The sequence below is a fragment of the Psammomys obesus genome, unplaced genomic scaffold (assembly GCF_907164565.1).
Source record: "Psammomys obesus unplaced genomic scaffold, mPsaObe1.curated_primary_1811, whole genome shotgun sequence".
NCBI lineage: Eukaryota > Metazoa > Chordata > Mammalia > Rodentia > Muridae > Psammomys > Psammomys obesus.
The window spans coordinates 2,129,782-2,154,925 of NW_026596443.1; the positions used below are offsets into that span (position 1 = coordinate 2,129,782).

The 25,144-nt window shown below is 50.0% G+C and overlaps 2 protein-coding genes across 2 annotated transcripts; both read right to left on the bottom strand.

The window, feature by feature from the left end:
- Positions 1 to 1,096: 1,096 nt before the first annotated feature.
- Positions 1,097 to 8,882, bottom strand: Optc (opticin). Its single transcript, XM_055598187.1, has 6 exons — positions 8,643 to 8,882; positions 6,912 to 7,047; positions 5,268 to 5,426; positions 4,348 to 4,550; positions 1,608 to 1,703; positions 1,097 to 1,267 (listed from the first exon to the last, which is right to left on the bottom strand). The coding sequence occupies exons 1-6, from the start codon at positions 8,865 to 8,867 to the stop codon at positions 1,097 to 1,099; spliced, it is 990 nt and encodes a 329-aa protein (XP_055454162.1). The 5' UTR covers positions 8,868 to 8,882.
- Positions 8,883 to 13,465: 4,583 nt separating this feature from the next.
- Prelp (proline and arginine rich end leucine rich repeat protein) lies at positions 13,466 to 24,687 on the bottom strand. The gene is made up of 3 exons (XM_055598196.1): positions 24,553 to 24,687; positions 17,423 to 18,399; positions 13,466 to 16,061 (listed from the first exon to the last, which is right to left on the bottom strand). The coding sequence occupies exons 2-3, from the start codon at positions 18,381 to 18,383 to the stop codon at positions 15,886 to 15,888; spliced, it is 1,137 nt and encodes a 378-aa protein (XP_055454171.1). The 5' UTR covers positions 18,384 to 18,399; positions 24,553 to 24,687; the 3' UTR covers positions 13,466 to 15,885.
- Between the last annotated feature and the right edge of the window lie 457 nt (positions 24,688 to 25,144).

Below are 25,144 nucleotides of genomic sequence, written 5' to 3' on the forward strand. Positions count from 1 at the left end.
CTTGCAGGAGAGAAGTCAGGTCAGTTCTCCATCCTTCTGGATGGGTCCCTTCAAATGAACAGGAGATACTAGGAAAAGCAAGAAATGAAGGACAGTACCACAGGGACTGTACTCACCAGCCATGGGTAGTGTAGGGTCAGGGAGGACTAGTTTAAACATAGTTCTTTGTCCTTAGTGTGCTGGCAAGCTTTTTAAGAGCTAACTCTCAGCACACACACACACACACACACACACACACACACACACACACACACGCACAAACATACTCTCTCATACACTTACACAGACACACATTACTTCTCTCTCTATCCTTCTTCTCTCCCCCGCTCTCTTTCTTTCTCTCTCTCACACGCATACACACACACACCCTGTTTTACAGCACTCATTGATTTCCAGGCTGTAAATATCCCACTATGGCCAGTTTCAAACTAATCAACACAATGCCACCAAACGATCTGAGAAGATTGTTTGCACACCATTGTTTGGAATGTCTACCATGAAGGTACTGTGACATAAATAACTTCAAGACGGGGTTAACTCATTGGGAAGTGGTGAGTTTTGAGGGTTCATTCCAGTTGTTTTCAGTATAATATATTTAACTGCAAGGTTATATAATTTGATTTTTCATAATGGCTGTGTTTAATAACTGAGCTGCAAAATTCTGGAAAATGTAATTATCAGTCTTGTCAGCCTAGCAGTCAGAAAGACCAGACTCCAGCACACTGATGCTCCTCTTCTCCCACCCTCCCCTGTGATCCTTGCTTCAGCCCCTCTGCTGCCTCCTCTTCCTTCTCTTTCTTTCATGGCTCTCCTGGAATTCTGTGTGGGAAGACGGGGATGGAGAGCTTGGAGAAGCTCTCTGCTGTGGATGCTGCTGTTCTCTGAGCCAGGAGCCATAAGGTGTAAGAAAAGAGGAGGAAGAGATTCAAATTCAGTGGCTGAAAGCTGTGTGTGTGTGTGTGTGTGTGTGTGTGTGTGTGTGTGTGTGTGTGGTGAAGCTGCAACTGCCCGAAACTTGGACTACAGGTGACTATTTGGGTGCAGGGAGAGAGTGCTCTGTGAGCCTCTGAGTACTGTACCTGGGAAGAGAGCTCAGCTAGGTGAAGCGGCCCACAGGGAGCCTTGGTAGGCAAAAATAGGCCTCTGGGAAAAGGCTCAGATTGATGGGGTTTCCATCCAGGCGAATGTCTTCTAGCTGCCGGCGCTCATGCCTGTGTTCCCTGGAGTCGCAGAAGGCGTCTCTTTCCATGGTCTTGATCATGTTATTCTGGAAGGAACAGTGTGCACTGCAGGGTCAGCGCCTCCCAGGCAGCTCAAGAAGCTCAAGAAGGCAGAGCTGAGGCCACCCAGGACAAGGGAAGAGGCCGTTTGTGGAGAGTGAAGAGAGAGGGGGAAGAAATTAGAAAAGATGAGAGAAGAAGAGCGGAGAAGTGTGGAGACCCTAATTGGATGGGAAGAGACAAGAGGGAGGGAAGGTGAGGTCATGAATACTGACGTGTAAGGGAAGGAGATGTTTTTAAAAGGAGCGGAGAACATCATTTCTACGACCATGCCTTGAGTTCCCCTGTTATCTGCCTTCCACCCTACACACGATCAAGGCCCCTCACCTGCAGGTGCAGGGAGCGCAGGCTCAGGGGCAAAGGCCCAGGAATGGAATCCAGTGAGTTGTCTGCCAGGTAGAGAAACTGAAGCTTCTCCAGCGCCTGTGGGGACACAAACCACAGGAAACCGCTGTGTCCTCTCAGGCTCTTTTCACAAAGAGGTGCTCCAGCAGGCCAGCATCAGGCGGTCCTACTCATGGGGTGCAGCTGTCCCTGCCTGTCTGTCTCTGTGTCTCCATTTGTCTGTGTCTCTGTCTCCTCTCCCTCTCCAGAATCTTACTCTGTACCTCAGGCTGGCCTGGAATTCTTGATGTAGCTCAGGCTGGCCTCAATCTTGTGGTCCTTCTACTTCATCCTTCTGAGCCCTGTGTGCTCCACCAAGCCCAGCTAAGGACTCCATTTTGATGCCAAAAGAAAGCTGCTGTCATTGAGTGCTGGCAGCTTGGGAGCGTAAAAGAGCTGTTGTTAGTGCTGGCTGGGGGACCTGGCTAAGGCAGGAACAGGTAGAAAGAACAACCAAGGGACATTTCAGCTCACGCTCAACTTCTCCACCGCCACTGAAAAGTCTCCCAAATGCTCCGCTCAGGGTGGATATGCAGAGCATGCTCAGAGGGTGTCAGAGTGGCAGAACGGAACTCAAGGCATGCAGGCACCATGGAGCATGTGAGCTTAACAGCACTGTCGGAATCAGGGAGGGCTGATCAGAGAGGAGCTGGGGGGAGAGATCAGCCTCCAGGGGCTCAGAGAACAGTGAGGAACTAGCTACCTCTCAACAGAGCATCCACTACCTACATTCAATCACCCTGTGATCTGTGCAAATGCTGTCTTCAATCCTGCAGAGGCTGTGTCAAGTGGCCATTATCACCCTCCTTTTGTAGACCAGGAAACAAGATCAGAGGTGACTCACTCAGTGAGCTCAGGTCCTTTGGCTCCAAAGCCCCTGCCTTTCCTGAGCCAAGTAAACAGGCCTGCGTGAAGGCAGAGAAGCACCTCCTAATATGGAAACAGCCCAGGCTTCTGAAGGCTGGGGCAGCCAGAGGCCTCCCTGCGCAGACGGTGCCAGTACTTCCTGCACAGCGAGGAAAGCCAATGTGTGCAGCCTTTGCATCCCGCCCACCGGCGGCACGGACACTGTTCTCTATATCCTCTGTAGGTCCACAGCACACGGGAGACTGGGAGGGTGGAAGGCATTTGTGAGGAAGAGCAGTGACAGAGCAAACACACAGCTCTTGGTGAGGGCGGTGATACGCTGTACTTTAGTACTCAGCAAGCTGAGGCAGGAGAACAATGAGTTTGAGGGCGTCCTGGACTACAAATTAAGACCCTGGTCTATGAATACGTACATACGTACATACATACATACATACATACACACACACACATATATCCATTCTTACTATTTATTTACCTGTTTGCTGCTTCTAAGTATGAATTTGTTTGCAAAAAGGAGCCTGCTACAGTTGAGCATTGCTTAAGGGCTCTGTATTCTGAAATTGAGCATTGCATTCTGAGAAATGTGTCATTGTGAAATTACTTACACAAACCAAGAGTGCTACAAAGTTGCTTAGATGACTCAATCTTAGGGGCCACCACTGTGCATGTAGTCCAGTATTGACAGAAATGTTGTTATATGGTTTGGTTGTACTTGAAAGAGCCGGAGAGGCTGCACAGGAGCAACTGGTCTTTGGAGGCCCCTACAGGTACTGCAGCCACCGTATTGGAGGTATCAATCTTGTCTACTCTCTCATTGTCTTCAGTGGAATATATTCTGGCCTCTTGCCTGTTCTGTAGGCAGCCTCACAGGATCCTATTTGTATCAAATGACTTAACCCTTTCCACCAAATCTGGCTAGTAACCCATTGTGGTGGGTTGAATGAAAATGGCCCCCATAGGCCCATAAGGACTGGCACTATTAGGAGGTTGTGGAGGTTGTGGCCTTGTGGAGTAGGTGTGGCTTTGTTGGAGGAAATGTGTCACTCTGGGGTTGGCTTTGAAGTCTCAGAAGCTCAAGCTAGACCTACTGGCCCTCTCTATCTTCCTGCTGCCTGCTGATTTGTATGTAAAGCTCTCAGCTACCTCTCTAGTACCATGTCTGCCTGCATGCTCTCGTCCTACCATGACATAAAGGACTAAACCTGTAAACTATAAGCCAGCCCCAATTAAATGTTTTCCTTTATAAGAGCTGCTGTGGTCATGGTGTCTCTTCACAGTAACAGAAACCCTAACTAAGATACCCACCAAATTGTGTCTCTTGAGCATCTGACCACAGATAGACAATGGCCATTTACTTAGTGGTAGATTTCAAAACCACTGAGATGGTTTGTAGGAGCTGGAGTCAGAGTCAGCATTATAAACAAACTGGGATTTTCAAGGGCAGAACTGGTGAGCAGGTGTGGGGTGCTGGTACAAAGAGGGTGAGCGGAGCAGATGCAGAGAAAAAGGCCAGCAGTGTCCTCTACGAAGGAAGGGAGAGGGTCAGTATTGGCTTCTGGTGTTGTGTTCCTACTAACAAGGTCCTAAGGCCCAAGAGCATTGAGTTTCCCATTTGCAGAGAGAGCAGAGGCTACCAAGATAGCACGATGTGAAGCACCCTTTTCTGGAGAAGCATGTTTAATAAGCCATAAATGGAAAAAGGAAAAAAAGGGAATTGACTTTTAGACCCCAGACCTGAGTTGAGTATGGACAGCTGTGAGGTGAGGTACTTGGGTAGGGTGAGTGTTGTATGGTGGATGGACGTCTGACTCACCAAGAAGGCCCCAAGCTGTATCCCGAAGCTCTGCAGCTGATTCAGGCTGACATCCAGGAACTCAATGGCACTGGGCAGCGCAGGCAAGGCTGTCAGCTGGTTCTCTGAGAGAATCAGATCCTGCAGGGCAGGCAGCATGCGGAGGGCATCATTGTGGATGGAGGAGATGGAGTTGCTAGAAAGGTCAATCTTTTTCAGTTTTGCTGGAAGATGTTGGGGGAGAATAGAGTGTGAAGCTAGAGCATACATCTCTGCTGGCCCCATGCAGGAGACACTTCCCTCCATCACTTGCTCCAACCTTTTCAGGGAGTTCTAACTATCTTACCACCTGCACCAGGTCCAAGGCTCAGGAAACAAGCTAAATCAGGACTCCTTTGAAAACCATGGCATTCCTCAATAGCTTTCTCCAGAGCTTTGGTTCTGTGGTAGTTAACCCACCTTAAAAGAGTTTTCCCCATCCCCCGACCCCCTGCTTGCAAGGACAAGAACAACCTCAGGAGTTGTTGCATCACCCCAACCCTCCACCCCCTGCACAGCTTTTATGGAGGACAGTGAGGACCCAAAAGACTACCCACAGTGAGAGGTGGAAGGTGGAGGCGAGCCCACCTCAAGCAGAGAATAGGGCTTGAAGTAACAACACAAAGAAAAAGCAAGAAGCCCTTTGAACGCATGAGGGCCATGGAGAGGAGGTTTGGGGGGAGGGTCTAGCCCAGCCCCAGCAGGTGCGGTTGCTGGAACATCCTGGAAATGCTGCCTTGATCCTGGACCCCCAGAACCGGCTCCTCCCACCATTTTAAACTTTTAAAGGAAAGGATTTAGAAGGATTGGGGCCTCTGTTCCTTTGACGGCCAGTGAGCTCAAGTCTGTATCCTAGCAGGCCTCTCTGCCTTGCCATCACCTTTTCTCCAAGCATAACTCACTCAGCCCTTTGAAGTCTCCAGCCCGGATGTGGCTGATGTGGTTGAAGCGCGCATACAGGTAGGCGGTCATCTGGGGAAGACGAGGAATATCCTCGAGGTCTGCATCATCACAGTACACAGAAGAGCCAAGGCACACGCAGACCAGGCAGGTAGGCAGGCCTAGCCAAGTAGAAGACAGACAAGTGACATCTCGGGTCAGACTCCCTCCAGCCCCTGTGGCCAGCGGTCTTTGCCTCGGTGAATATCTAAGCTGTGGACACCTGTGGCTTTTAGATTTCCTATTTTTTCCCCAGATCCACCCAGCACAATGCACCCAGACAATACTCACAGTTGCTCTCAGTCTGTCACTCAGCCCTTGCCTAAAAGAGGACACACCTAACTTGCTCAGGGCAAGTCCCACTGGTGCTTGCATCAGACCCTGATCCTTTGCAAGTTCTCCTGAGTTTATTTCTAGGACCTCTGTCTGTCTGTTTTCCAGAGGATCCTTCTCTGTCAAAGGTACAGTGTGGCTGAAAAAAGCCAGAATTCTGTGGAGCGGTCAATGGTTGCTGCTTCTGTCTTAGGAAAAGGAATTGGCCATGTTCTACGTGACTCCAGGAAGCACAGCAGAGCCAAGGTGGAATGGACCGTGCCTGCCTAGCTTCCATTTCCTCTTGGGATGTCATCAGCATCCCGATTTTCCACGTGAAAACAGCCCTTGCCTGTTCGCTGCCCTGGTGCTCTCTCTGTACCCAGCAGTCAAGAAATCCAGACAGCTGAGCAATGTCAGTGTCACTTGCTATCATAAGATCACAGAGATTACTGAGGAAGAGGCTTGTATCCAAAAGGCACTGGAAGAAAGTTCACAGCCCAGAAATGAAGCAGCAGGAGGGACCAACCAGGGCAGGGGACAGAGAGGCCCAATGTCCTTTTTCTTCCAGGGCTAAGAAGGGCAGGTCCAGCTGAGACCCTTTACTTTCTCTTCCAATCTGAGATAGAAGCTGTGGGGGTTCATAGACTCCCCATGGGACACCTCAGGTGATCTCAGTACCCAGGTCTATGCTGGCAAACATCCAAGAGGAGACCAGGACATGAAGCACCAGCTGGTCCAGAATAAGCTGCTTTCCTCCTGTGTCCTAGGTTTTGGTCCCCAACAGAGTCAGGGATGCCGCACCCCAGTCCCTAGGAAGACACTGGGGAAGAGGGCGGGCTGCTAACAAAGGTGAATTTGAGACTGAAGCCAGTTCTCTGCTTCATTTGCTCCCATGCCAAGTGACAACCATAGTTATTTATTCTCCTCTCCAGGCTTTTAATCTCTCTAATCTAATCACCACTCAAACTACTCCTCGAGTGATGCTGTTAATTAAGGTAAGGTGTCTCTGCAAGGGTGTAGGAGTTCTTGCTTGCTTTGTGTCCCACTCAATTTGTGCATAATATTTATGCAGAAGTGTCAGGGACAGCCAGCCACTCCCTATGGTGGTGGTGCTTGTTTTCACCATGACAGTTTCCCCTTTCCCCTTCTTTTCCTACTGGCAAAGGCCAACCCAGACCCAAGACTTTCTGGCCTTAGCCCTCACCACAGCCCATGTTAGAACTCCCTGGTGCTAGCCTGAGGTTGCTTGGCCCCTGATCTGTGGCTACTGTGACCTGATTGCACGCACTTACCATGACTGCTCTGGGAGTTCAGTAGGCCAGCGGTGGCAGGCATGGTCGTTGTGAGGTGTGCTGACGATGCCCTCGGAACCACAGTGCTCTGGGTGAGACTAGTTCTTGTTGGAAGGGTCGTGCTGTTTACTTCAGCCTGGAGACAGAGCAGAAAGAACACCACAGGCCAGCCAATGTCTGAGAAGAACTTAACTGTGGCCTCTGGAAACCTCAGTGATCAAGTTCTAACATGTGGAGAGGAATAAGAGGAGGGAGAGAGAGTAAAAAGAGCAAGCAAGGAAAGGAGCTTAGAGAGCATGGCATCTGTGTCCTCCAGACACAAGTGAGGAAACTGAGGTCACGAGAAGAGAGCATGAGGGTCAAGAACCCAGAAGGTCCCCACATAGAGCTGAAGTATAGATCTCTGGGTCATCCAGGCTGGTAGTCATTCCCTTCCTCTCTGCATTGTTCAGGTTGGCACTATTCCCTACTCTACCCAGACCCTGGTCACATCACAAATGGGAAGAGGCTTCTGGGTTTAAGTACCATGCTGCACAGGTCAATCTCTGCAGAGGACAACAGAGCTGGGGAGAACTTCAGACTGGAAGACAGACTACTGATCAACAAGCTGGCATTTCTCTTTTTTAGGGAGAACATGAAGACAGAGCTGAGCCTCACCTCTCATATTATGATCATGACATGGCTTATGATTCTGTTTGGCTACATGGGGACTCGTCCAGTGGCCCTATTAGGTGTGCCACGTGGACTAAGACACTGGAAGTTAGTGTCCTGTTTTGTAGTAGTGGTGAGTGACAAGTTCCTAAGGAGGGATAAGGATTTGTACTTTATGTCCAGGAGGATAGCACTGTTGTGTTGTGAGTATAAACATGCTTTTGTTTTGGTGTGGGATATGGGACTGATTCAGATGGTCCACAGCACAAATTATTTGCCTCATTCGGGCTGAGAGGAGTTTTTTACCAGTTTCAGAAACTCTGAATTTGAGGACTCTGGAGAGAGAACAAATGCCAGAGCCCAGAGAGTGTGGGGCTCTGAGAAAGAGCAAGGCTGCTGTTTCTCCCCTTGCTGCTCCTGGTTGTGAGACAAGAAGTTGGAGATCTCCTGAAACAAGGATTGGACTGGCTCCAAGGAACCCAATGACCCTAACCAGCAGGAAGCAGCTAAGAGAACTGAACACCCTCACCCACTAACCCCTTCTCTCTCCTACCTGGCATTGGACTGTTGGAAGGAATTGGGGTGGGTGGAGAGGAAGAAAAAGATAAAAAGAAATGTAAATAAAAGAGTTTTTAAAAAGTATGTCTACACTGTTGTAAAGTACTCGCCTTGCAAGATGAGAGCATGAGTTTGACCCCCAATCTCTCGTTTGTTCGTTTTGCCAGTATCTGTGATTAATGCTCATAATCTCGGTGCTGAGGAGGCTTGCTGGCCAGCTAGCCTAGGTTATTTAACAAGCTCCAGGCCAGTAAGCTACCTTACTGAGAGACCCTGTTTTAAGCAAAACAAGATGGACAGCTCCAGTGGAACAACACCTAAGGTTGGTTGTCCTCCAGTTTCCCCACACATGTGTATTAATAAACACATACATACACATATTAATAAACACACACATACACAAGAATTTACATCATATAGAGAAAGGGGGCTTGAGAGATTTATATAATAGGGCAGGTGGAAAGGAAGCTGGCCCCTAATCCCATTTCTTTTGGGGATTCCAAGCCAGCTGTATCACCTCACCTCAGAGATTTGGTCCCCATAGTCTGCAGGCTCCTCATAGCTGCTCAGGTCGATGACTTCGCTGTAGTCCTCTGGGCTCAGGGCATAGTTCCCCACAAGCAGAGATGCATATGTGTCATCCTCCTCGGGGCTCTGCTCTTCTCTTGCCCTCTCCCCTGGGAGAGAAGCTGTCCCTGCTTCCTGCAGCGTCAGGGTCAACAGACTCAGGAAAACCAGGGGCTTCATGAGGTTCTGGGGTAGGAAGAGCAATGGGAATGTCTGAATCCTTTTTACATACATCCTGTGGGTAGGTGATAGAAGGGCCGTTATTTGAGCTCGGCTCGTGGGAATGGCCCACAAAGTTATTCAGCCTCCAACCTGCAAGCTTGCTCACTCTTGGCCTCCATCTCACAAGCATACCCAGCATCTTCATCTCACACTAAGGCTCCTTAAAGACATGGCTGTGTCTGGAGGCATCTTTAGCTGTCACACCCACTGTGGCTCACAGTGCGCTCAGGCTCCCACAGACAGCTTCCATAGGCTGGCCTTCTCATCTTAACACAGACGTGCTTGCAAAAGACCCCTGTCCACTCGCCTGCACACTGGACACACTTGTGCATTTCTACAGATATTCTCTAGTAGTGACCGCATATTCAGGAAAAAAAAACAAACAAAAAAACCCTCTTCATCTAAAACCAAACCCAAACCACCACAACAACAAAAACAAAAGCTAGCCTTAGAGAAACTACATTAAAGAGACTTTTGTTTCCTTTTGCTTCTGTTTTCATGAGAGGGTCTCATGGTTGGCCTCAACCTTATGATATGGTGAAGAAGGACCTTGAACTTCTGAGCCTTCTGCCTCCCTAGTGCTGGGATTATAGGCCTGCACGATCATGTCTGATGTATGACACGCTGGGTATCCAGCACAGATCTTCATGCATGCTAGGCAGCTTGCTGCTGACTGAGCTCTCTCCCTAGCCCTGCTTGTGGTTACTGTAAGGTCACTCATTCATGCAGTCACTTAAGCATCCATCGGGTGTCTATTAAGCTGTAGCCTCTGCAGGTGCCCAACCCTTTTCAGGAATAGCCAGTCAGTTTGGAGACAGAGTCTTATAATCCCACATATGATGTCAAAGAAGGATGTTAGCTCATAAAATAGACTTAGAAATGCCACTTTTAGAAACACACTGCAGACAGCAGAGAGCTAGTGTGTGGCTATGGAGTGTCTTCTATCAGGAAAGCCTGGTGGCTACCTGTGTACATGTGTGTGCACATGGGTTACTGCAAGCACAAGGCATTCATACAAGCACAAATGTCTGCACAGACATGTGGCGGACTGTGTGCTAAGGGTGCTGGAGTGCCCACACCCTTGTAGCCAGCACGTCTGATCGCACAGCCCTTCTAAAGTCTGATGTTAGATTTCTTCTTAATCTCAGCTGGACTGAAGGGTAAGTCCTAACAATAGTAAGAGCTGGTATCTTTGTCCCCACTCCCACGCCCAACCAAAATACATGCTCTCTCAAACTGTCTCCACGGGCCACTCGAAAGCCTCTCGCTCTTTGGTTAGAGACTTGTACTTTCTCCATCCGTTCCCCCAGCCCTGACTGTCCCTTTATTTGCATGTCAGTGCACATGAGGCCTCCAACCTTTGACCTTACCTTTTAGATGCTTTTGGTTCCTCCTGACCCTGCAGCTTCCAGGGAGATAAAGGCTCTGATGGAAGAGATGACTTCCCGTCAGTCTAGGGGACAGCTAGACACTCCCTCATCTATTGGCCAGCGAGAGGATAAGTAGTTGGCCCAGGGAGCCATGTGTCTAATTAGATTTTCCATTCTTTGAGATGTCCTGCTGTGTCCCTTCCTTTCACCTCAGGGGTCCCTAATCTTATTTCTTTACTTAATGAACAGGAATTTTTTTTGCTTATTCAAGCACGCACACACACACACACACACACACACACACACGCACACACACACACACGCCATGGCTTCCACACCTTCTTCTCTAGTCTTTGAGGGTTTGTCAGTCAGATTTAGAATTTTCCAGAAGGCTGAGTTGAGGGATGCTGTTCCTATTCCCCACGCCATCCCCTCAGGAATGATGACGCTTGACTTCATAGGTGGAATCCAAAGAGAAAGAAGTGTGGCCTGGGGCACGGCAACCAGTGCTACCCCAGCACGCCTGGAATTGTATCAAACAAAATCACCAAGGAAGGTCTTAGGGCTCCAGTGACTTCAAGGGCAACAGGGTAGGATTTGAAGACCAACTTCAAGTTCACAGATGGTGGTCACCAAGAACAAGACAGGAAGTTCTCTAGCTCCTGTAGGAAGAAAGGACAAGGCAGGGCTTTGGCTTACAGGCTCATAAGGCATTGTGCCATTGTGCATGGTCTCTGGCCTGGAACTTAACCCTTCCCTTCCCACCTCGACTTCCCATCTTTCCTTGCAATATGCCCCAGAGGAGGGGAGGGGCTGGAGAATGTGCTCTTGATTCTGGTGCATAGCTTCTCTGATGCTCTTAACTCCCTCCTCTTTTCTTGTGGCCACATCCTGAGTCCCAGCTTTGAGGCCCCCTGAAGATCATCTATACAAACTCCTTATTGTAGAGGAGGAGACAGAGGGCCAAAGAGTGGAAGTGATTGGCCCAAGGTCACCCAGAGCCAAGGCCAGCACCACATTTTGAGTGTTTTCCAGGATCACAAGGTTCACCTTTTTCAACTTCATCCCAGGAATCCTAAAAACACGGTGAGTCTGTGCATTCAGAACAGATGGCCTTGGTAGAAGCCATCCCCAGCTTGCGATGCCAGGTGAGTGGGCAGACCTAACAGCTAGACCCTGAGAAGGCCTCAACTGGTGTGGGAAGGGCAACCCAAGAGGCCACCTGCCAGACCAAGGCTGTTTGTCTCAGAGATCCCCCAGCTGGGGAGTATCAGCTTCCAGAAGCTCAACTGTGTGGAGGGAGATTAACAGTCCCCAGCCAGGAGGACGCCCTCGAAGCAGATGGCACATTTGGCTGGCCCTGCTCCTTCTTTCTTTTCTTCCAGAGACCCTCGGGTCTCTACAGACAGAAGGGAGTGTCCCCTCCCACCTCCATGCTATTTATCCATGCAAGGAATGCAGATGAGGCTGTTCATTCATTCCCCCTACCACCTGCTCCCACCCTTCTCCCCGCTCTCTGTGACACACCCTCTCCACACTCCCCCCTCCTCGTCGCCTCCCTCCTCCCCCGCACTCCTAGGCGGCGCAGCCAGTTCTGCACCGCGCATGTGCGTGCTCCCACGCCATCCCCACCACCTCCCCACCCCGAAGCAAACTCCTTGCATTGCAGGCTGTCATCCTACACTTTCTCCCAGCTTCTATTCCCGCCTTCGCAAGCTCGCAGTCGTTCCCATGGATTTTCAGGGGCGCTGGTGGACGGGAACGCGGACCTGTGTGGGAAGCGGCCCGCACAGCCGCTGATCCGCGAGCCTGGCAAGCGCTGCCCTTTAACAGAGACACGAGCTGTGCTGATGGAGTGGGGGCAGCAGGCCGCGTGGACGGAAATCAGCCCTGTTGTGGGCAGTGAGAGAGGAGGGCAGAAAGTTCAGCGACACTTCTGCCTTTTGGTATTCGCTGCTGAAAACTAGGAACCCTCCACCCACCCTGACGTGGTCTATACCCCAACCTTTTTTGTTCCCGCTGTTTCCTTCCAAGTCATACGCGTTCTCCTGCTAGCTGGCAAAACTAGGTTCCTCAGAGCCGGCTCTTGTGAGACTTCTCAGGCAGACAGAAAATGTCCCCTTTGAGTTGCAGATAGCTAACGTCATTACAATTAGAAAAACGAATTTGTGGAAACATCCCATCCTCTTATCGAGTTATTGACTCCCCAGGGTCATGAAGCATGCCTCTCCCACCTTGAATTCTTAACAAGGTCCTTCCTGGCACATATCAGGCAGTTAGGGAGGAACGACAGTGTAGGATCTTGTGTAGGATGTCGGTTTTCATCCCACGCTAAATAGCTGTGGTTGGGAGGGCGAGAACGGCCTTCTGTAGCTAAATTCCCTCTAAAGAGAGCCCTGGTAACTGTTCTTGCCTGTTCGAGCTTGTGCATGGCCTGTGGACCTTTCCAGATGATTTGGTCCTTGGCTGTCTGCCCTGGGCACTTCCCATGTATGAGGCGTTTCCCCAATTAGTTAAAAAAGATGACCACACATCTTCCTGTGTGTAAGCCTTGGTGCTGAGTACTGAGAAATTCTCCACAGTTTGATATCCTTGGAGTCAAAGATCCTGGCTGGTTTGGTTTCAAATGGAACGATTAGATTTCTGGTCCGACTTTAGGAATAATTTTTCATGTAGATTATGAGTTTTGGGGACATTCTCTAAGGAAAGGCTCTGGGAGATCTCTCCTATGAGAGTTTGTTTTCTTCTTGAGACAAGATCTTACTATTTAGCTTGGTCTCAAACTCCTAGGATCTGCCTGCCTCTGCCACCTGAGTGCTGGGATTAAAGCTGTGCACCAACATGCTTGGCTCCTGGGAGTTTCTTAATAAGGCGTGACTTGGAGGTTAAGAGCAGCTGTTACCCATTTAGAGGATCAGGGTTCAGTTCTCAGAGCCTACATGAAGCCTCTCAACCATTTATAATTCCAGTTCCAGGGGATCCAGCACCACCTTGTAACCATGGTGGGCACCAGGCACGCACATGGTGCACACACATACCTTGGGCTAAATGCTCAGACACACAAATCCAAAACAAAACAAAACACTTTTTAAGAAAGACACTTTCTCTGCCCATCTTCTCAGCAAGATGCAGGAGTGTGGTAACAAGGAGCTTCCAGGTATTATTGTTGACTTTGACCCATTCCCATAGTTTTTTTCCATATGACTTTATTTCCTCTGCTATGAAGCTGGTCAAAATGGGGAAGCTGTATCAGAGTTAGCATGGTCTTTAAGAGATAGACAGGATATACAGAACACACACACACCTACACATGCACCTACATGTATAGAAGTCAATGGTTCTGATGGAATGAACTTGTGTGAGGAGGGGCTTTCTAGACTTCACAGGTACCAGTACTCTGTTCATGAGTGCATTATGTGTGCACGTGTTCATGCACGAGCATGTCGTGTGTGTGTGTGTGTGTGTGTGTGTGTCTGTGCGCGCGCATGCGCACGCACACGTGTGTCTCCTGTAAAGCCAGTTTAACCCTCACCCTCTAGCTGACAGCAGCAGAAAGCAGTGGAGGAAGGTGGCATGGTCCAGGTTGGATAATGGAATACTGATGATGTGATGCTAGCTCATGCTCGAAGGATCAGTGTCCACCCCCATCCCCAGCAGCCACAGGAGCTGTGCTCCCTATGGCCTCACCAGATGGGCTGAGGTTGAAGGTTGAACATAGGAGCAGAAGGGGCTTGTCCAGGCTATAGCACCAGGTTGCTTTCAGCAATAATAATCTATTGACTTTAAGCAGGAGCCTTGGAGAAACCAGCTGCAACTAGGAAAAACTGGGAAGCTGCACAGCGGGGGAAAAGAGGCCACTCAGCCTCTATTTTCAGTAATGAGCAGATGAGAAATGTGATGGAGACTATGAATGGGTTTTCTGGACTAAAGGGCCCAGCCTAATCCAACGTCTTACACAGTGTGTGGCACTATTCCCGGGAGAGCCATCCTAATGAGCATGGGCCCTGTGCCTCACTCACTTCTAGAACATTCACTTCCCCATAGCCCTCATCATCCTGCATAAAGGGAACTGTGGCAGGGCAAGGGCAGCCTTACCTAGAGGGAGGTGAAGGGAAGGAACTGGCCAGAAGCCCAGGTTCTTGGGAACCTGCCAAGCTGCTCACCTGGGCTAGGAAACTGGGATAGGGACATCTTTGGGGGAGGGGCACTCTATGCAGGAAATAAATTACTGCGAAAGGAAGTTAATGCCATTTGTCCTGTGTTAGAAGAGGGAGCACAGACACAAAACATGAGCTCTGAGAGGACCTTGAAGGAGCATCCCATTTACTGCCCCAGTTTGCAGATGTGGAAGCCTAACAAAACAGACCTGACAAGGCCAAGGTCAAACTAGCTTCCCTTAAACTCCCAAAGATTCCCCATTCATACTCACTCAGTGTCCTTCCCTTCAGACTCATTAGGAGAAAGACACTCTGCCAGTCACCCATGGCCTTCTTCCCCTAGGGAATCAGGAAGTTGCAACATCACCCCAAAGAGAGTGGAGTCGGCTGTGACCTTCACCAGCCACCAGATGTCACTGATGAGTCTGCCGCAGAGGTGGAGGCTAATCCCCAGTGTGGAAGAGGCTTCTGGGAGATTTCCAGGTGCTCCACCCCTTCCTCCCTGTTTCTCAGGAACTGCCTTTGGGGTGAAGATGCCTGGGTTGTGTACACAACAGAGAGCCCAAGAGAGCACAGAGAGTGGGATGCTGACTCCTGGCCCTCCACTGTCAACACTGTCCTCCCAGACTTAGAGCCTCTTGTCAGGTTTGGGTAAGGGAGATTGTAGGGCTCACCCATGTCCACACAGACCCATTTTGGGGCTCTGACTGCCCCCTCCTACCTATTAGATAAAGTCTACTTTCTTAAACCACTCTTCTCCCTGGCTGTTCCCCAGCCAAGAGGCTGTGTGTTGTGTTTGCCCAGAGGAGGAAGAAGGGCAGAGGAGGGACGGCTGGAGACACTTGTGGGAAACCCTGCCTCCACACCCCACCTTAGTCATCTCCTCCCACTTTATTCCTGAAGAATGCAGGATAGCAGAGAGCAGGGTGATGTCTGCTGTCAGGAAACAGGGTGGCAAAGCAACAGTTTCGGAAGGGATCTTGGCCCAGGAGACCTTGATTTTGTTGGCCTTCTTGAGATGGTTTCCCAAGGTGGAGGTTCTCAGCAGAACTTCCCAGGGTTCACCTCTGGGATGATTTCTGCTTCTTATTGGACTAAGACTAAAATAAGGTTTCAGTCCATGGATCAGCCTTACCTGGGAGAGACTGTCGGAGGGGGGTAGGGGAAGGGGGAGAGGGGAGGGGCTATGCCTGTTGACAGACACTTATGTTTTTGAAGCAATGGGAGACCAAAGAAGACCAGAAGTTTTGGCTGGCAGGGTGTCTTTGGACTGGGTGGGGAAATCTAGCTTTAGAGCTGGAGCAGAGTATATGGTATTTCCCATCCTCAGAAAGGGGTAAGAAGAAAGAGCTGGAAGCAAGAGAGAAAGACACAAAGAAACAGTGGACACCAGAGCTTGGGCCACCAAGCCTTCAAGTGCTGTCAGAGGAGTCCAGCTCTGGGCACAGCCTAGATGACCACAGACTGCAGGAGGCGGAAACACATCATGAGATCCAGGGGGATGGGGGGCTTCAGGTAATTTCCGTCCAGCCGCAGGTAGCGCAGGTGTGGCACATTTTCCAGGTCCGAGGAGAAATCGTGGAAGGCCACGAGGTTGTTGGGGCAAATCTGGGTCCCATTGATTTCTATGGAGAAGGAAGGGGGAGAAGTCAGCTGTAGGGGAACCGCAGCCCACAATGAGGAGAAAGGGGATGGCAACCAAGAGTGTGGACTCGGTTCTCCTGGGGACAGGGTGACTCTGACAAGGTGTGGCCTCCAGCACCTAACTTCCAGAGTCAGGCTACTGGTTTGTGATTTCAGCTGGGGATGGCCGGCTGCTGCATTGCTATAGGAGTGGTTTGTTCAAGGACTAAACAACTTCTTTTTCTGAGCCTTTGTGTGTATGCTCTGATCAGACCTATTTTACTCCCTAGGCTGACCTTGAACTCTCTGCCCTCTAGTCTCAGTCACCTGGGAGTTGGAATTACAGGCATGTGCCACCATACCCAGTTGACAGAGTCTTGTTGTTTGAGACAGGGTTTCATAGAGTCCAAGACTCTATGACAACTTCTGGCTGTCCTGCCTCTCTCCCCAAGTGCTGGGCTTATACACATATACCACCATGCCTGGCCTCACATTTTTGACTGAAGCAAGACTGAGCTCTGGAATCAGAAAGCAGGTAAACAGTCTTTAGCAGTTCTATGCCCTGACTACATAGCTGCCTCTCTGAGTGCCCTTCACAGACTTTTGAAACCAGGGCTCAGATGTGGGAAGTCCCCTGCCTGGCTTCGGCTGGCTTCTTTTGCAGTGGGCAGGCCCAGGACATGAGCACGTTGCATCTCTGTTCTACTCTTAGGAAAGTACCCAGCAGTATTTCTGTGTCTATCCCAGTTACAGATCCAGTGGCCGGCAAAGCTGATGCGTGACAAGAATGGACAGAGAAAGAAAACCTCACGCCTCTCACACATGGTGTTCAGTGTACCTCGTCCACACATGATTAGCTCATTCTACTGACTTCATGTTAGAAGATACTATTGTCATCCTCATTTCACAGGGAAGGAAACATTCCTTTCGGGTTGAATATCTTTTCAAGGTCACACAGATGGAGCAAATAGTGAGGCCACATTCAAAACTAGTGGGACCCCCTCCCCTTCTTCAGTGCTAAGGATGGAACATATGGCCTTATGTGCATATTAGAAAGAACTCTAAGCCAGGAGGTGGGGCACGCCTTCAATCCCAGCACTCAGGAGGCAGGGGCAGGTGGATCTCTATGAGTTCGAGATCAGCTTGGTCTACAGATCGAGTTCCAGGACAGCCAGGGCTACGCACAGAGAAACTCTACCTCAAAAACAACAACAACAAAACAAAAAACAACTAACCCCCCAAAAACCTCTAGCAGGCTACACCTTGCCAGTAGTTGCTTCTTGTTACCCCACCATGGTGGTCCTGAGAAAGACACACTGAGCATCTGCTGTCGCCTGCGGCCAGCCCCGGCCCACCCACTCACTCTCGATGCTGTTGTTGTTGAGGTACAGGTGCTCCAGCTTGTTGCTGATGGCCGGCACGTTGCTGATCTTGTTGTGTGACAGGTGGAGCACCAGCAGGTTGGAGATGTTGAAGGCATTCTTGGGGAGCCCCCGGTCTGACAGCTTGTTGTAGTTCATGCGGATGAAGGCGAGGTTGGGGAAGTCCTTGAAGTAGCCCCTGGGGATGGTCTCGATCTTGTTGCTGTCCAGGTAGAGCTGGTGGATGGCCGGGGGCACCTTGGGCGGCATCCTTCTCAGGATGTTGTGAGCCAGATTGAGCTGCATCAGGCTCTTGAGGCCCTGGAACGTGTCATCCTTGAAGACACCGTCGCTCAGCCGATTGTGCTGCAGATCGAGGAGCAGCAGGTTCTCCAGCTTGCTGAACACCCGGGGCGGGATCCTGGAGATGTGGTTCTGGCTCAGCCTCAGCTGCTCCAGACTCTGGGGCAGAGCTGACGGCACCTCTTCCAGCTGGTTCTTCTCCATGTAGAGGAACACCAGGCTCGGGAGCTTCTCTAGCACCCTCTGGTCCACCTTGCGAATCCGGTTGTTGTCCAGGTTGATCCACCTCAGGCCTGTGGCATTCTTGAAAGACTCCAGAGGGAGCTCAGTGATGAAGTTGTTCTGCAGGTAAAGGTAATGGATGCGGGCTGGGATGACAGGGACCTTGCGAAGGTTCCGGCTGTCACAGTAGAGGGCTGATGGGAAGTCAGGGGGGCAGTAGCATTCCCGAGGACAGTCGGGGAAGACAGATGGAGGGCCAGGAGGAAGGGGCGGAGGCAGGTCTGTAGGCTCGGCTGGCTCGTGGGGCTGAGGAAAGCTGGGTGTGGGCCTTGGCTTGGGTTTGCGCCTCGTCCCAGGTTTGGGTCTTGCTGGCTGGCCTTGGACCACTGAGGCCAAGATGAGGAGAAGTGGGAGGAGCCAGAAGAAGGATGCCCTCATGATCCAGGTGATGTACCTGCAGGAAGGAAACTGGAAGCAATTAGCCTGCTGGGCCTCAGGAATAGAAGGCGAGTCTCTGCAGCAGGGATCCTCCAAACTAAATCCCGAAGAGAGAGACTGAGGCAGGGGCCTGATGAGCAAGGGAGGACCTGGGGCTACAGATTACTTCACAAAGACCTTGTTGTGCTGGTACTCAGCTTTTTGTGGAAAGGTGTGTGTTGGTAGAAAACACAAGGTGCTGGGAACCTAGAAATCCTGGAAACCCTGTGCCTGTGTGTGTGTGTGTGTGTGTGTGTGTGTGTGTGTGTGTGTGTGTGGTGGGGGTCCTCTCTCCAGCTGTAACATGAGAGAATCATACCTCTTATAAGGAGAGTGCTCAAGGTAGTGTTCTGACTTGGAGAGACATTCAAAACCTGCTGAACACTCTTTATTACCCCGTCCCCCCGGAAGGAAAGTTCTCTGCCTTTTTCAAGATAATGCCGGGATATGGCTCAGAGTCCTAAGCTGCAGATCTGGAAGATCCCTTCTGAATCCCACATGGCAGTGGATTTTCAACAGTGACCACATTCCTGTGCACCTCAGGTCACTGAGAAGGGATGCCCAGGGGAACTCCTGTGCTTGCCTGAGCAGCTTTGTTCCTTAAATCTGTTATAGATGGAGATAGAAATACGGAAAGAGATAAGAACACACACACACACACACACACACACACACACACACACACACACACAGTGGTTAGACAAAGCATTTGAAGAAAGGAGGAAAACATTTCATTGCTAAAAATGGTCTGCAATCCACCCACCATGTCCAGCCCCCACTGTGGCTCCTGTGGAAGAAGTGGCTGGGGGAGGCCAGGAGGCTGTTTGACAGTGACAAAAATCCAAGAGGTCTCCTGAAAGGAAACTGCTCAGATACCAGTAGTCACTCACCCGTGCTCTGTCCCCTCCTCTACACTTGGCTCAGAGACTGCTGGCCTTTGCCAGTAGAGCCATGCCAAGAATCCTTCCCCAGATGTAGAGGCCCTTGGGAAAATAAACAGAAAAAGAATAAAAAGACGTGGGGAAAACACTTTCCTTTCTTTAGACCTGGTATTGTCACTCCGGATACTTTGGAATTGGGAGTGTTGAAATGGGGCCTCAGGAAGGACTTCCTGATAGCCTCAGTGACACTGGGGTCAAGAGCTGAGGGCATTTTTTTTTTTTTTGGAGGCTCTGCTAACTTGTACAGCTGGAGCTAAGTTGGAAAGGGAGAAATAGCATACTAGTTGGAGAGTGGCAAGTCCCATGGCCGACTGCCTTCTCTGCCTGGGGTAGGAAGACCCCAGGAGAGGGTGCCCTGTCCTTTGTATCCCTAGAGCTCCCCAACCCTGACACTACCCGCCCCACACTGCTGGCCTATCTTGCATATTCCTCACCACTGTAGCTCTCGGAGTGCAGACTTCTTGGGGGCTCTCATGCAGAGTGGGCTGAAGTGTGTTCCTAGCTTGTACTTGAAGCCTGTGATCATGGCCTCCAGACTACACCTCCATCTCCCACCTACCCCCTGAGCCCATAGCAACGTCAAATCTTCCTTTGCTTATCCTAGGGACTATCTGCTATTTGCTTTGGTCAAAGGAAAGGAGCAGCGGGTAGAGGGATTCCCAGATGCTCAAGTAGAGCTAAATATGACAGATAACAGGCAAGCAGGAGGAGCTCAGCAACTAATGGGCAAAGGTTAACTGTGCCTGTCCCTAGTCATGTATGCAGATCACACACACACAAACACCACTCACACACACACACCACTCATACACATACATATAGACATATCACACACACACACACACACACACACACACACACACACACACACACTCATGCACCTACCTCTTTGCCCTCAGTACCACTCTGTACATCTCTGTACATATACTCAGTCATTTCCATACACATGGCCAAACTCACATTCTCAGGGCCCTGTATGCATGTGTGAGCTTTATGTGTCGGTTACGGTGGGAAGGAGGGTAGAACTGGGAAGAAAAAGACCGTCCTGCCTGATGTTTCTCTCTCCTGTCTGAGGTGGGTTTCTTCTCAGACAAACCTCGCAGGCATGTCTAGGCGGGTGTTTTCCCTGGGCCTTATGTGATAAAGGAGCTGCAGCTAGGTTCTTGGCTTATCTGCCAAGACTCCTCTGAAAGGACTAAAAAGATAATACATTCCTTGCATATTTGAACTTGAGCCTTGTTGATCAATTCCACACCACTCTATAAACTGGTGTGTTATGAATTATCCTTTTTATAAGGCTTTTAATTTTCTTGAAAACAGAGTAGTCATACTACATAAAAATGAAGAGGATGAAGAGTTACTATTCCAAAAACACTTAAGAGCACCAGTCTTTGCAACCCCGACCTTTTTTGTTGTTGTCGTTCATTTTTAATCTCTTTGTTTATGAATTACCCAGAAGTCTGTAAGCGAAATTATCCCTATGCTGTGAGAAATCTTACCCCAAAGCCAAAATTAGGTCTTATAGACGTTTCTCCAGTTCTCTTTGTTATCCTTAGTGCCAAAAACACTTCCAAGGTGAAGTAATGGACACCAAGTTAGCCAAACAAAGCTTTCCAGGGGACCCAGCAGAGCCTGTCCCATGGGGCATGGTGGCCTGGACAGCTGGCTTCTGCTGCTGTGGGTAGGGGTGGGGCTCGGTGTCTGTGTGCTGGGCAGCCCTGGCTCCACTGCCCTGGCTATCCCAGCGGGAAGGCCACTCAGTTCTCCCCGCCTGTCTCAGGCATGGGGTCCCCAGGCCTTCCTCATCCTCCTCTCCAGGACAGACTCTTTGAGAACCTGTATCTTCCTTAGTCCTTTGGACACTCTCTTCTGGATCTCAGGGCTAGCCATGCTCCTCCCAGAGCCCCAGGGGGTCCCCCAAAACAAGCTCCTTGGATCTGAAGTGGGAGTTTCACTAGAGAAGAGGATCAGCCCTCCCCTCTTTCAGCTCCAGGCTGAATCAGAGATCTGTGTGCAGAGTGCACAAGGAAATTGTGTTCATTCCCAAGGCTTTCCTCTTGGGCACACCCCTTCCTGCTGAGCCAGGCTGTCCTAGGCTTCTGGGAAGCTCTCACTGCACAGCCATTCTCTCTAGCCATGCTTTGCTGTCCTAAAGCTTCACAGAGAGAGAGGAGCTGAGACAGACCAGAGGTAATCCTACCCAAGAGGGGCTTGTAGTCTCATCAACCAAGCCCAGAGCCAGGGACCTAGGCTCCTGCCTTCCACATCATTAGCTCCCTTCGGGTGGGTATGTGTCTGTGCTTAAAATCACTTACACCTCTGAAAGTATACCTCCCCACATCCTGTTCAATTTCAGCCCCTACTGGGCCCTGCTCACCCTCAATCAATGAACACTTGTTGAGCATGTCCCGCCCCAAGCTCACACAGTTCTGCTCTCCAGCGCTGACTCTCAAAAAAGCTGCTGCTTTATCCAACCCCAATTCATGTTCTGTATTTAAAAGCCTTTCCTAAGGGAGTTTACAATTCAAATTTCATCCTGACAGCGTGGATCTGGGCTTGAATCCGGCCTGTGACCCTCCCTTTGGGCCCCAGGCTTGCCATCTGTGTGAGGATGGGATGAGCTCATGCATCTAAAGGCACGTTCTAGAAAGAAGACTGCAACTGGGAGGGAGGGCTTGTTTACGGAAGAGCAGGCTCTGGGAGAGGCTCCCTGACGTTAAAGTGAGGTAGTCCTCTTTCCCACCTGTCCTGTTTATCTGTGGTAAGAATCCAGGGGCTGTCAATGTTTGTATTCTTCCTTAATGGTGCTGAGGTACCATGGGCCAGTAAAATCCCAGAGAGAAGGGTCCTTCTAAAGGCACAGCATGAACTGGGGGTGGGTTAAGCTCACCCAGCTGTCAGGTGTAAGTGGCAGAGGCAAGTTTAAAATGCAACACAGATCAAAAAGTACTAAAACCAAGTTTAACACTATTGCAAAGTAGCCGTCATGTTCTAGTTTGAACAGGCAGAATGTAAACAGAGTGGAGGTTTTATGGTTTCAGGGAACTAGTCTGAAAGAGCACTCTCCCCGTTGAGAGGGATGTGGAAGAAATCAAACAGTCAGACAATCCCTAATAGCTGGCTGCCCCTATAGCTGCCTTCCTGCCTCTCTCCCCAGCACCTTCAATTTTTGACTAAAGCCAAGAAGAATCTGTGATGTTGCTGTGGTTTCAAGCACCACACAGACATCACTTTCCACATGGATAAAACAGGCAGCTTTATTTATTTTAGCAGCTTTATTTCAGGGGTATTAAAGACCCAAAACAGGGCACTCCATCTCTGAGCTTCAGCTCCAGTCTGGATGCTGTGAGGGTTAAATCAGTTGATGTGCAAAGTGCATGTTTGGTGTATGAGAAGGGGTTGCTGATACCACTTTGAAGTAATGGTATTTTTCCCCTCATCAGCCTGGTTGGTTAACCATTCTCCTACTCCTCCATTCTCCTACTGCTGGAAGGCAGGGGTCTTTCTTGAAGTTAGGTACTGGATCTTCCTCGAAGAAGAAACTTCATTTCCTTTGTGGCTCAGAAGACCACATTCAGGATCAGCTGTTTGGAACTCCCAAGACGCCTGGACAAAGCCAGCTGTGTGTCTCCCTCCTGACTGGATAACCAAGCTCTCTGCTTTCTGCAGAGCTGGGGACCCTGGCCAGCAAATGGACATTTTTCTTTTCTGCTGGTTGTGGCTCCTTTTGAAATCTAAGGTTTCTCCCTGCCTGCCTTTTTTTGTTCCTTCTAGCTTTGAGATGCTCTACTCACAAGCCCTCCAGGAAGGCATCAACCTGTCTGTCCTCTGAGAGAGTCAAATGGGACAAAGCTGTGAGGCACAGAGAGAGGGGATCTAGATGGAATGGGATCAGTGGCCATTACCAGCTCTTGGGTACCTAGGCATGTAGCCTAGCATGTAAGAGGAGCTATCATGAGGCAACTTCCTTTCTTTCTAGAACATTCTCCAGGAATATGGTTGCCTAGCTTATAAAGATGATGATGGAGGGAAGAAGCAATCATAAGAGGGTGCTTTATTCCCTCCAGTAGTCACTCCCAGTCCCCACTGTGAGGCCTGTGGGGCTCCTTTTCCAGGAAGCCACATGGCCCTCTGTATAGGGAACACTAGGGAAGTCTCAGGATGAATTAAAACAGCTCGGGACTTCTTGAGCTTAATAGGTCTGTAGTGAGTGTGTCTGGCTATGTTTTTAGCAAACCCTCTATATTCTCTGCCTAACTGTCCAGGGGCTTCTGAAGATCAACTAGTGTCACCCTTCTTGCTGCTTTGGGGCTTTCTCTATTGCTGGAGATGAGGGAGTTATGCAAACAAGGCTCTCAGGTTTCCCTCCCACTTGTCCCTACTTCCTCTATTTCAAGTCCCCTTACAACTGAATGCTCAGGATAATCTCAGAATAACTTCAGAGAGAAACCTGTTTCTGACTATCTGCAGGGAAAAGAAGAACCATTAACTTGGAGTTATGCCTCCAACGTTTGTACACTCAGTTGAGTTCTCTTTGAAAAAACCAAGTGGTTTGGATGAGGTAGACAGGAATTCCGGCTGCTGAGAGGAGAGCATGCAAGCGGGAGAGCCACTTTTCTCTCCCTCCTGCCCAATTAAGCTTAAAAGAAAGAAGAAAATCACCCTGTTGCTCATGTCCTCCCTGCTTAGCCAAGACATGATTGTCTTTTGGCTGTCATCTCGGCAGGAGGACACTTTCTCTCTGGTCAGGCAGCTGAGAAGGCATGTGAGAGGATAAGAGACAAGACCATATTTGTGTGTGTATATGTCTGTGTCTGTGTGTCTGTCGCCTGTTTTCTGCAATGTGTGACAGTACATGAAAAGTGCAGAAAATTGGATTCTAGTGTCCGGTTTCTATGGCAACACCTGCTCTGTTGAAATTCTGTGTGCGACACAGCTCTGGATGTTCAACAAAACATCTGTGCTAAGGAAGTTTAACTTCAGTAGCAAGCAAACACAAGTACTCAGGATGCTTGAAGGGACAAGAGAGTGTCAGCAAAAAATGAGGAAGACAAGTCTTAGCTCCTGGGGGGGAAAATGAGAAGGAAGAAGGGAAAGAGGGAAGAAAGAAAAACTGGACAGAGCTAAAGGGGAGCCCTGGAGGAAGGAGCCTTCCAGTCTCCAGCCTTCACCCCACTGCCTGAACTTACCTGCACACACCTGCCTCTCCTCTGGACTCTGGGGCACTCCTGTCTTCCTCTCCACCCTCTGGTGGAGTGGTGGCAGCTGAGAGCCAGCTAGAAGTTCTGGTCTCCCACTGGTGCCTGCCTGAGTGTGTCTGCCTGACTTTCTTCCACAAGATCCTATTGGGGTGGGGAGGTTAGGTTAGGGGAGGGAGGGGCAGATTGGAGGGGGAAGGGCAGAGAGGAGGAGGGAGCAGAGGAGAGAGGGAGGGCGCTTGGGAAAGAAGGAATGACAACAATAAAGTCTTTATTTGGCAGCCAAAACTCCACAGACCTCATCCACACCCGATGCCCGCTAACGGCTCACTTTTAATAACGTTTCCTGCTGCTGCCGCTCTGGAGAGGGACCATTTGACCCGTGTTTGGAAAATAAGCCAAATCAAGGGAGGGAAGTGCTTGGAAAGCCCTCTGCTTCTGCGCAGGCGCAGGCGGGGTGAGGTCGCTGGGTCCAGCCCTGGCCTGTTGAATTACTAACAAGTGCCTTGCTTTCTCTGGTGTCAGTTCTTCAACTCACTGAGGAGCAGATGCGGTGATGCTATTTCTCCATCATCACCTCCAG